At 40.0% G+C, this 12,998-nt stretch overlaps 1 protein-coding gene across 1 annotated transcript; it reads left to right on the top strand.

Moving 5' to 3' along the window:
• Positions 1–1,264: 1,264 nt before the first annotated feature.
• On the top strand, positions 1,265–11,260 carry LOC137291054 (multiple epidermal growth factor-like domains protein 10). The gene is made up of 10 exons (XM_067822333.1): positions 1,265–1,328; positions 5,497–5,631; positions 5,808–6,020; positions 6,594–6,824; positions 7,108–7,242; positions 9,096–9,230; positions 9,317–9,451; positions 10,096–10,242; positions 10,608–10,737; positions 11,068–11,260. The coding sequence occupies exons 1-10, from the start codon at positions 1,265–1,267 to the stop codon at positions 11,258–11,260; spliced, it is 1,518 nt and encodes a 505-aa protein (XP_067678434.1).
• The last annotated feature ends 1,738 nt before the right edge of the window (positions 11,261–12,998 follow it).

The raw sequence follows: 12,998 nt of genomic DNA, 5'->3' as shown, positions 1-12,998 counted from the left end.
CCCGAAATCACCTTCAGGGACATAACTAGGAGGACGTTAAAAATCAGGAGTTCTCACGCATCTCCCGCCACATACAGTATAGACTTACAAACCAGAGTGAACGGTCAAATAAAATCAAGAGACTACGTCCTTTCACACATCTGGGATCGAACCACCGGTCTTATGTACACTGACAGACGCTCTATCAACTAGGCCACTGAGACGATCTGTAAACATGTGTAAATGTCCATGAGGTTGGAGAAGTCACTGTGCGATAGCAAATATTACGCAAAGCATTCTGTTATTCTTATGAACAACCGTTGCCTCGTTCCTGAGAACTTGCTCAAAACTTGTATATTTTTAAGAATGCTTCGTGGTCGCTCTAACTTAAAAGGTCCTGTTCATCTTTAACTAAGAATTCAAAACTTAATTATGAAATAATTCACAACCATAAGATCAAATCGCAACCAATAAATTTTACTGCAAAAAACCCCGCAGAATTTAAACCTTTACAGCAGTAAAAGGTGAAAATGACAGGTCAGCAGGTGAAATAATGGGCTGCAGTATGGTGATCTACCTTCAGTTGCCAGCAGCTGAAGGGATGGTGTAAATGCAGCTAGGGTCCATGCAGGTAACAAAGGTACTGTAAGTCCGCATGGTCCTTAATATGGTGATATACCTTCTTTTGTTGGCGATCTACAGCCTGCTTTCACATTGTGTTGTTCTCTAGAGTTAAGATGTGTTAGATTTAATTACTGGTTTTACAGTTTCTTCTCTGATAATCTAGTTATTTTACTGACCTACGTAAACAGGGATTTTACTTTTATTCCATTCATTACAAGTGCATAACGTTTTATGTCACGATATCGATGAAATATCACAAATGTGACTATAAATCTTCACTCACTCACTCACTCACTCACTCACAACCGTCAACCAATGTTTATGGTAATTTAAATCTGTAACTGTGGTACGCTAGCTGTTTTACTGTATGTTCGGGACAGATTGTATTAAACGTTGCCTAAGTGACTTACACACCTCATCACTTACATTAAGCAGAGTGATCACATGCACTATCGTTTCAAGAGAAACAGATACAACTCGGTAAATGGGTTGTGCGTTGTGAAAATTGTGCATGTTACCCCGATCGTGTTGTATCACACGCAGTCAAATAAAACATCTCCGTATTGATCAGAAAATAATGTTATCACTGTCAGAACGTTATTGTCACTATTATTTCTTCGTATAAACTGTCTACTTTCCGTGTACCTGTTCATTCGTCAAAATGGCGGACCACAGACTCGGGGTGTTGCTGTGGGTGTGTGTCTGTGTGCTGGGCGGTGTAGCAGGTAGGTGCTGACAAATTTACAAGGAATGGTTCTTGAAAGGTGAAATATTAACACTAAAACTGATGTGACTGGCTCACTGGCATATGAACAAGCTGTCAACCATTACATTGTCTCTTATATTGACAATTTGATAAGTATATGCCAATTAGATCAGTCTCACTTTTTGTATGACACAATGAGAGTTTGCATGTTTGAGGTATCATATGTGACCATGTGAATATCAGTGGTTATTCATGTACACCTTTGTGTTCCACTTGACAGCATAATGCTGCAGGGTTCTCAAGTCACATCTTGATCTTCGTGCAGGTCTCCAGATACCAAATGGTTGTTGTTTCCCCCTTAAGTGACAAATAAAACTGAAATTGCACTACGGTTACTGCTACGTATCTATGTCTGTATCCTTGGACATGTTTACTCCAACCTTCCTAAACAGAAGTGGCCACTATGTGCACAATGAATGCATTCAGGAGGAGAATGATTGAGCTTTCATTGCCTTCAGCCGCTGACGGTTGAAGATTACCTACATTGAAATTCATATCGCATTTGGCCAGAGGTTATCTGAATTAAGAACCCTAACACATTACTTTATACATAATGTTATTAAACGGCACTTGATCCGCAATTTAATAGCCCGTTTATACGGCAAACATTTACATATAAGCAAATTTGCTCATGTGAGTATATTTACTCACATATGCAAATATAAATTTGCGTTGCGTTCATGCTTCTTTTTAATCCATACGTTAACTGGTAGCAAAATTCAGGGGATTTGTTATTCCAACAGTTATCATTGACTGGGTCAGACTGAGAAGACTGAGTCGATGTAGAAAATTTCCATATTTCTTTAGTTTGGGTGTTTTACTGGGAACATCAAACTTCAGAGAAATGCGGAGGAGAGCAAGACACAGTAGATGGTTTGAAGATACTGTTTTACGGGAATTTAATGACTTGGATTGGCAAGAAAACTTCAGGATGAAAGAGGAAACATTCACTTTTGTTTGCGAGAGACTCCGGGATGAATTGTCACCTCAACGTAATACAGTTGACGAACCATTAAGTGTTCAAAAGAAAGTTGCAATTGCAATATACTGGCTTGCTTCCAGCTGCGAGTACAGGACAGTGGCCAATCTTTTTGGTGTCGGGAAGGCAACTGTATGCGTATGTGTCCATCAAGTCTGTACAGCTATCATGAAGGTACTTCTGGATGAATTTGTGAGGTTCCCTGAGGAAAATGCCCTTAAGGATGTAATTAAAGGCTTTGAGGAAAGATGGAACTTTCCAAATTGTGCAGTTGCTGTTGATGGCTGTCATATACCGATTATAGCTGCCCAAAACTCCCATGGCGATTACCTCAGTAGAAAAGGGTTTTACTCTATAATACTACAGGGTGTGTGTGATCACAACTATGTCTTTACAGATGTAAACACTGGGTGGCCAGGTAGGGTACATGATGCCCGTGTCCTAGCAAATTCAGAACTGTACATGCTTGGTGATAGCGGTGACCTATTTCCAAACTGGAGGAAGAAGGTTGGAGACTCACAGATGCCTGTAGTTCTTCTTGGAGACGGGGCAACCCATTAAAGACTTGGCTTTTGAAACCTTATCTTGGCAGGGACAACCTCACATCTTCCCAGACCACATTCAACTATCGCCTAAGCAGGGCCAGAATGACAATTGAGAATGCCTTTGGTCGTTTAAAGGGACGGTGGAGATGCTTACAAAAGAGACTAGATGTGGATGTGGGTCTTGCGTGCACTGTGATAGGCTGCTGTGTCGTCCTCCACAACATATGTGAGAGTTTCAGGGAGGTGTTCAGGGAAGAGTGGAGTGTAGATCAGGAGGAGTATGAAGATGGTGGACAGGATATGCAAGATGCAGGACAGGAGTTATCCTGTTGCGCCAGGGCTCTCCGAGACGACATTGCACAGGCTTTCACAGTAAACAGACCCTAGACAGACTGTAAAATCTGTATTTTGTTTCCATAAAACGTTCATGTTTGCAAATATGAACACATTTAGACATTACCTTTTATCATAATGCTCCATGTTCATTTCGCATATCAGCTGGCTTTTCATGGATCCCTGTGATTACATCTCTTATGTTTAATTATTCTTATTCAATATGAAAAAAGCAACCTTTCGTCTGTTTCTTTATTTTAATATAAAAACCCAAACATTTCCACTCTTTCTGTTTACATTATGATTTAGAAAAGAAACGAAACACTGAATAACAATCAGTTGTGTAACAAAAATCGCAGATATAATCAGTTTAACCTCACACTCTTGTGAAAATGAATGTTTTAAAACCTGAAAACAAATCTACTATTTCTTCAAAGAAATAAAATCCTTTATAGTTTGCAAACACATCATGAACAAAGTATCATCCAAGTATGCATGAGGGTGTTCCACGGGACACGTCAGGCCCTGCATTGTAGGATGCTAAAGACCCTTGACCTCTGAATGAATCTTCACGATGACCATATCGTTGTCCATAAGTGCTAGGAAAACACGGCGGTCCATCAGGCCCTCGCACAGCCCCCATTATCATTTTCATCATATTAAACTGGTGCTCTCTCTCTTCCCGTCCCTGTCTCTCCTCAGACTCCATCTTTGCTCTTTCTTGGTCAAGTCTCTGTTTTTCCAGGTCAATTTTACTCCTTTCAATATCCAACATTTTCTTTTCACATTTCTCGTTCTCAGAACTGAATTTGTCCATGACAGTGGAGATAGCTAGTTCAAATTTGGATTTTCTGACTCTTTTCTTTTCTTTTTTAGTTTTCTCTGTCTCTTCGCTACTCGATTCCTTTCGCTTTGCATCCGGTGCGTTTTCGGCATTTGATATGCTTGGCATACTCATTGTGTCTGTCTCCGTTGAAGATTCCTCTTCACATCCTTGCTGTGCTTCGATATCTTCATCATCAACAGTCACCATGTCTCCAATGTATTCTGTCGCAGGTACATTTGAGTCACTATCATCTACGCCAAGGTCATTCACTTCGTCATTCGCAATCGTCTTACGCATAGTTTCTATCACTTTTACGGGTGACGAGGCCGGTCTGGTTCCCCAAATTCTGTCCATCTCTTCATAAAACTTACACATCTTTCTTCCCTTCCCGCTTTTCTTCATGTTTGTTTTGCATTGTCTGTAGGTTCTCTTTAACGTGTGAATGCGCACTTTACACTGATCAGATGTACGATGGAATCCTCTGTAAAACATTTCGGTGGAAACTGTTTTATAAACAGACCCGTTATTGGCTTTTGGATTTTCTAGTTGTTCTTCAATACTATTTTCCTCCCATATTTCCAGCAAACATTTTGTTTCTTCGTCATTCCAGGAATTTCCCCGTTTTTTTCCATCATTGTTTTTCTGTTTACTTGCCATCGTAACACGTCTTGACTGTGTGACGACAAAACATCAAGTGATATTCGAAAAGCCAATCAGGTGCAATCAGATTTGGCGGGAGAACTCTAAAAATAGGTATTATGAAATTACCCGGGAATATTTGCTTACCGTCAGTAAAGTTACTGTGCTTCTATACGGCATGTTTGCTTAGGGTAGCAAAAAAATTGCTTTTGCTTACCCTTAGTAAATGAATTTGCACCTACCCCCTGCTAGGTGCAAATGTGCTCCTTGTTGCAAATTTTGCACATGAGTAATTGCGTCTATACGACCACATTTACACACGTTAGTATAATTTGCATATATGCAAACGATACATACGTGAGCAAATGTGGCCGTATAAACGGGGTATAAGACGATTGTTCTCTCCGCATATATTGAAAACGAAGTGACAAGGGTAGATGCGCTAAAGAGATCTTAGGGACATAAATGAAAAATACAAATGGCAGTGGATAAAAGACAATGTCATGTCAGCCTCCACAGAACTCAAGCAGAGGAAGTACAGATGCTCATGCTTGAAAACATACAACGGTCAGGTTTGACGATAAAAATTAGTTAGAAATCACTGCTGTTTCAAGCAGCTGCGAAGCAGGTAGATACGGCCACAGGTGCAGGTGCCAGTGTCACTGTTTGTTACTAATGCAGATCAGTCACATATAAAATTTGTTAGAGGCAGATACCCAGCAGGTGGATACGGCTAAATGGCGCAGTTACCAGTGTCACTGTCTGTTGTTTAATGCAGATCATTCACATACATAATCTTTTATAGGCACGTGCCCACCGGGTGCATACGGCTACAATTGCAGCTACCAGTGCCACTGTCCACAGGTCTCTTGTGACGCTACTTCCTGTTGTCAGCCTACAATTTGTTCCAGGGGATGGTCCGGTCCCACTTGTCAACAACGTAAGCATTGCATTGTGTGAACATATGTCAGGACATGCAGGCAACTTCCTCGTTAGGCCACATTATACATGTAGAAATTATTGTCAATGACGTTAGGGCTCCTCTTTACACCCCCAAAATACCGGCATACAATGTTGTCTAAGCTGCATTCAAACTGCTCCTTTCATACGTCACAGAAAATGTAGCGTTCCACAGGACTACATCAGCCAGTAGTGTCTATATGGCATCATCAAGAGCCGTGGATGGAGACACGAGAGGAAACCTTTATGATGGAAGCTGTTTTCATTCTGCTGCTTATACTGATCCCAATATAACATCTGCTTGGTGGAGGGTGGATCTGGAACAGCACACACTGGTACATGACGTCATCATCTACTTCAGAACTGACTGTGAGTAAAGTAATTCAGCTTATCTGTAACAGTACAATGATAACATGTTGGGCATTAGAAATTGTACCAATTAGGTCGCATTACTTCCCCACACAAATTCTAACTATATGGGTTTCAGAGTATGTCTATAGACATATACTTGATGAATATAAGGAATGAGTGTGTCTTTGCCTTGAAATGTATTGTACTTACATCACAACCTGACACTTTTGGATGGGACACAAGCCTGAGTTGTTACAGGTGGTAGACGTTTAACGCATCGTTGAAATCCACCGAGACCGATTCTACCGATGAAAGTATGTCATTAGAGACAGATTTAAAAGTTACATACTAGTCAGAAATCTGCATCTGTGATAGTCTAATTGTTGACAGCATTGACAACTAATCTTCATGTGTTATGATTATGTGACCAGTTTTAGTTATGATATGGCGGAAATGTTGCCGATGTGACTATGACTCTCACCTCACTCTGGTGAATGGTGACGGCTGATCAGTTATAGGCCCCGTATATTTGATACATGGAATGATCATAAATAATTTGTTGAATACATCCTGGTTATAGTTTTGTAATAGATCAATATCGTCGGAATGGAATCCAGATCTACATAGCTGACACTGCCGCCTCCCCAACTGATGGAGTCAACTGCTACAACGTGACAGGGAACATCAATGGGACCGACATTCCTGATGTTTTGAGCGTCACGTGTTCTGGTAAAGGACGCTACCTGGTCCTGTACACCACCACTGTCAACAACGACAATGTGAACGTACCTATCATGGATTTCTGTGAAGTGGAGGTTCACGGTATTAAGCAAGATATCGTACTGGCAACTTCTGTCATTTTAAGACATTTTCTGCATAACTATCGCAAAGCAATATCTAAACCATCAGTGTGAATGATTCACAGATTTCTGAACAATGTAATCGTCATGGTACCGACGTCGACATCGACGTAACGTTTACTGAAGATGTTCATTAAGGCAAATACTTGTATTTCTGAAAGCATAATGAATGAACTACTTTCCCTTGTTTTAACTTTTTTCAACAATGCCGATGACGTTTATAGCATGTTGTATTTCCATCTCAGTGTGTGGTCCTGGTACTTTCGGTGCTGACTGTGACAACTACTGCTTCTGTGAAGGTGATGTGTGCAACTACGTAACCGGCGTCTGTCCAAGTGGCGTGTGTTTACCAGGCTGGCAAACACAAACATGTTATATAGGTGAGAGGTTGATGAAGTGTATATAAGTAGCTTCGGTCCAGTTGTTCCTGAAAAGCGTAGATGCTGCCTGCGTTCACGGCAATAGGCACATCAGACGTATGAATAGTTATGGCAAGGTTTTATTAATAACAACTTAAAACAGCCTCTAGATGTGTACAACGAATGTCAGACATGCCTCAGAAAAGGCTGTCTGAAGTTAATAATATGTTAAATGACAATGGCTAGTTCCGAAATATATGTCGATATCGAAGTGGAGGTTTTTACTGCGTGTTTGTTCATCCCTGCTTCCTACGAAACAACCTGCCAGAAACTGCCAAATATTTCTCCTTGAGATTCTACCTATTGCCGTATATAGTTACGGTTTTTAAGATGTAACGGACTGTTTGTTTCTCGTAGATGTTCAATCGACGTTTTGTATTTTTGATTAGGAGTTGACTCAACGTGTACAATCATTTGTGTTGATACTTTCACAAGATGAACGGAAAACTGATTGAGGCTAATTGGTACCTCTCAAGACAGATATCTGAAGCAGTGTTGTGACGTATTTGGGTGAAAAGCAATCATCATTTTCTTTCGGTCGTGTAGTGTTTACGAATCTGTCGGTGTCGCTTGTTATACACAAACGTGGTCTAAATTATGTATAATGAGGTCTTGATTATGTATAATGTTTGAGTTCGATGACATTAGAACCCTTTATAGAAAGCATGCTGTAAACAAACTTATAAGGATTAAGGATTAGTGAGTTGGAAATAATGTATGATATAGAATGGGGATTTGGTATTGATGGGACACTGGTATGTAACTGATGTATAACTTCAAGTGAATTCTTTTTGAACTGATATGCCATATATTTATTTCATATATTTCATGCGTTCACTGTCCTTACATATGTTAATCCAAAAGATAGGTTGATGTTGCATTCCTGCGATGTAAGTCACAATGGAAGTTAAATGAAGCACTGATTTTCAAATTGTATTGATTTCATGAGCTGTAAGTGAGCCCAAGGCATGGACAATCAAAGAAACAATGAAAGACGACCAAATACTTCCTAAATGTAATTTAAACTTGGGTTAAAAAATGTTAAATACCATCAAGCTATACTGTGGTATACTGTGGTATACTGTGATATTACACCGCAGTCAGCAATATTCCAGCTACATGGCGACGATCTGTAATCATAATCGAGTCTGGACCAGACAACCCAGTCATCAGCAACATGAGCATCGATCTGTGCAATTGGGAACCGATGGTATGTGTCAACCAAGTCAGCGAGCCTGAATGAAATTTATTTTGTACTGATATGCTCCGCATATAGAGATTTTGGTTTCAACATATTCTGATTGTTTTCACTGTCCGTTCACATGCTAATCCAAGTACGAGTTTGATACCAACGTTCCACTCATCCGATATAAGTAATCATTAAACATTTAGAATAAGACAATAGCAATGGCATAGTGTCGTGAATGTCCAAACTTCATAATTGCGTGTAAAGTACTGCTGATAAACTCATTTCCAAAATACCTTTCCTTGGCCACATTTATGTGGGCCGGAGGACCTGGACTTGACAGAAAATAAAGATCAGTGAATGTATATAATCAAGTTATGTATTTCTTTGCATTGGTGTCATTGGTCCCTATATAGAAAAATGGAGGTTCTGGAGAACTTGAAATGAAGTAGTTCTTGACATTACAACACAAGCAGTACAAACTACAGAGTTGGAGAGTGCACCCAACACCAATCTTCAACAATCCAGCAACACATAAAGTTTATTTAAAACCCCTGATATGATGAGATGTTTGGGGCTGAGTTTATGTTATGTACATATATAATGGTATTTCCGTTTAATGTTTCAGCCTGTGATCCCGGTACGTTCGGCACCAACTGCAGCAACTCCTGCCACTGTGTCGGGGAGACGTGTGATCACGTCACTGGCGTCTGTCCAAGTGGAGTCTGTACACCTGGTTGGCAGACAGAAACGTGTGACACTGGTAGTTTGTTGATAATAATTTATATATGTCTGTAGGTGTTTATAATGTGTAGGTGTATATGCTGGTATTTCCGTTTAATGTTTCAGCCTGTGATCCCGGTACGTTCGGCACCAACTGCAGCAACTCCTGCCACTGTGTCGGGGAGACGTGTGACCACGTGACTGGCATCTGCCCAAGTAGGGTGTGTTTACCTGGTTGGCAGACAGAAACGTGTGACACAGGTATGTTGTTGAAGGAATTGTATGTTTCTCATTTTCGCTGTTTCACTATCATGTGGATGCCGACAATTTAAGATTTGTATGTCAGTGTGTGATATCATAAATTTGGATAACTTCTGTGACTTGAAATGACCGACTGGTGATGCATTCAGCATGCCAGTCCAGCAGCTATGGCACCGAGTGCTCCCAAGGAAACTGCAGAGACCAAACCTCTGCCTGTAACCATGTAACGGGTATGTGTGTGGGTGGCTGTAAGTCAGGATGGAGGGGAATAGACTGTTTGTAGGGTTTGAAAATATTGAAACCATTCTGTTCCTTAGGCAGTTTAGATGGGCATAACAGAAACATGAAAAACCATCCACAAGATGAATTACTATATTTGAATTTTGATATCAAACTCGGTATTCAACGTATTCTCTGTTGAGGGCAGTGGGGTAGCCTAGTTTTTGGAATATGCCCTAAATTTGGGAATAATTGCATAAAACCCAACACACTCAGTATTGTCGGTGAATATGCCCAACACATCTTTTAAGAGGAAAACAATGTAAAAATCATTTTCATCACGTGAAAGATATATTTCAGCGTTACAAACGTGTGTTTTGTATACTGTTGAATTCATATCTGACTTCATCATACTTTTTGTTCAGTTTGCGACTTTGGCAGCTATGGATCGGACTGTTCTGAGGCATGTTCAAGCAGACAGTGCAAGGGTGACAACTCTAGGTGTCACCACGTGGCAGGGGAGTGTGTTGAGGGTTGTAAGACAGGAAGGGATGGAGCAGACTGCACACAGGGTAAGATACTCTAAAAATGTGGAAAAGAAGTGAAAAATGGTATTACGAAGTAGTGCATGAAATGACCACTTTTCCATCGATTATTGTTGTTTTAAAACATAATATTTGGTAAACAAAACCTGCCCCAGTATTAAGTGTATGTCTAGAGGGAGGACGATCCTCGAGCATAGTATGAACCTGGATTAAACATACATCTGACATTTATGAACTTCATCATGTTCCCAGTAACGGACTGTAGCTATTGTCTATTTTGAATGTATGGTGTACTGTCTTGTTTGGATGTACATTAACCTGGTTCTTCTGTTGGTGGCTGCTAAAATCCATCTTTAGTTTGCTGTTTCCGATATCGTTTTCTCACATGTTAGTGTCAGAACTAAAGACCCACGACCCACTCGTCCTGGACAGCATCAGCCTTGTCATTGGTGTGGTTGTTGGAGTTGTCCTGACACTGTTGCTGGCTGGTGGGGTACTTCTGTACCTGCTCAGGACAGGAAGGTAACTATGTAAATTGCATATGATGCAGTCACCTTCGATAGACTAAAATATATTTTCATAAACCATCTTTTAAACTCAATCCCATTAATAGACAAGTGAGTGTTACGTTTCTGGCAATAGGGTGGAATGGACTTGGCGTTTATGTGAATGATTTCTTACTGACATCTGAAGCGTTTGAGTATTACTAATCAGTGAAGGTAATATTATTGACATGCTGGTTGATAATGAGTTCAGTACAAAATCAGGTTGGTGTTACATACGTACAGAATCGATTGTGCAAACGGGGGAACGAAATAGCACAGAAGACTTACCCAGGACGTTGTGTTGTAGGCTGACATGGATGCATGGGCCTGTGAAGGAAGGAGAAAGTCAGGATAAAGCTCACACCAACATTCCACAGCCACTAGACATCTACACGTCTGTGTCCGAACTGTCACACACTGACGGGGACTTTAACAACTACACTGGTCTGGACGCAGGGACAAGAACTGTCGACAAACTTTATGACGTCATCCAGAATTAAGTTACAACACATGAAACGCCCTTCCGTTGAACATACCAAGTAAAACGCAAGACTGATTATCAGTGAAACTAAGTATTTGGGCTCACAGGGGCGAGACCTACATAAGTTGTTCTCTAGTACTATGTATCACTTGCTATATAACGGTTTTCGTACTACACCGAAACGTCGCACCCATTGCAATAAAGAAGTTGATTATCCATAGAACATTTACACTTCTAAAGTGCATTTTAAAGATATGTCAGGATAATTGCATTCAAGTGTCTTGTCAAAGAGTCAACTGTCGAAGAGCTAGACATGAGATTGAGCGCTGGTTTACTTGCAGTACAGAAGCACACATGTACATATACTTCATCGGATGGGTTTCCAGTTAGTATAATGGTATATGGGAAGTAGGAGAAATAGGGCTGAAATGAGCTGAAACAAAGTAATTTTCATGAAACTGTAAAAAAGTTAATGTTTCATTTTTTATTGTTTGGGACATGCCTTGCATGTCTCTCATGTTCGCTTCATCTATAATAATGAAGAGTCATGACTGTCAGTTGTAGCATGCCAAGCATTAATGGTGGGAATAAAATGTCCCCCAGTGGTAATTTCAAAATGATTTCACCATGCCATGTAGAAAGTGATCTAACGTAATCCCAAATGGGATCCCAAATATTTGTTACAACATCAAAATATTACAGAGCCAACATATAACTGACTAAAATAGTGACTCTAATTCTCTTCTGCACTTATATAGGCAAATAAATGGAGAGATAATGCGTCGTGCTAAATAGCTCTATACTAAATATATGCCGAACAGTCTCTTGTTTTAGCTTCATGCTATTTCGCTTAGCAGCTGTGTTTGCAAAACCACGGAATGCATGATCAATAATCGACTCGTTTGCTACTTAGAGACCAATAACCTAATAACAGATGTTCAATGTGGTTTCCGAAACACAGAAGTACTGTTGATCGCTCAGTGCATTCAGAGTCCTTTGTCAAAAACGCTCTCATTAATAAACAACATGCTGCGTCTATCTTTTTTTTAATCTAGTAAATACATATGACACTGTGTGGAAAATTAAAAGATCTACACAGGTTCGGATTGAGAGGTCGTTTGCCTAAATTTACATCAAACTTTTAAATTTCACGTCCGCGTGGGTTCTACCCTGTCTCATCACTATAATCAGGACCAGGGTGTCCCACAAGGCTGTACTGTGTCCGTGACCTTATTTAGCATTAAAACCAACAACTTAGCAAGGGTTTTAAAGGATTCAATTGATGGATCACTTTTTGCGAATGATTTTAATATTTCATGTTGGAAAAATATGCATGCAATTGAAAGAGAAGTGGAGGTTTGCTTAAACAAGATTGATAAATGGAATTTGGAACATTGATTTAAATTTTCTAAATCTAAATGTATCGATTTTTCAAGAAAATATAAACCTCATCACGACCCAGTCTTATATCTTGACAGCCCCCTCCCCCCCCCCCATTAAAGCAGTGAAAGAAGCATAATTCTTGGGTAAACATTTTGATCATAATTTGTCTTTCTGACCACATATTATATATTTATAAAACAATGCCTTGACTTGCATTATCAACCAAGCCACAACGTGGGTAGGGGACCAGAAAACCCTTCTCCAGCTCTACCGAGCTCGTATACTATGAAAACCTGATTGCGGCTTCATTGTTTATGGTGGAGCCTGCAAAAGCAGTTTTAGAGTTTGTAAAGTTTTAGATTCTGTCCATCACA

Source organism: Haliotis asinina, chromosome 7 (assembly GCF_037392515.1).
Source record: "Haliotis asinina isolate JCU_RB_2024 chromosome 7, JCU_Hal_asi_v2, whole genome shotgun sequence".
Lineage (NCBI taxonomy): Eukaryota > Metazoa > Mollusca > Gastropoda > Lepetellida > Haliotidae > Haliotis > Haliotis asinina.
Note: the sequence above shows the minus strand (reverse complement) of the source record. Positions and strands in the feature narration are given on the sequence as shown.

Coding starts and splice junctions, on each gene's coding strand:
- LOC137291054 (XM_067822333.1), top strand. CDS start 1,265: ATGGCGGACCACAGACTCGGGGTGTTGCTGTGGGTGTGTGTCTGTGTG. Junction 6,825..7,107: donor CTGTGAAGTGGAGGTTCACG/GTATTAAGCAAG, acceptor TTTCCATCTCAG/TGTGTGGTCCTGGTACTTTC. Junction 9,452..10,095: donor GACAGAAACGTGTGACACAG/GTATGTTGTTGA, acceptor CTTTTTGTTCAG/TTTGCGACTTTGGCAGCTAT.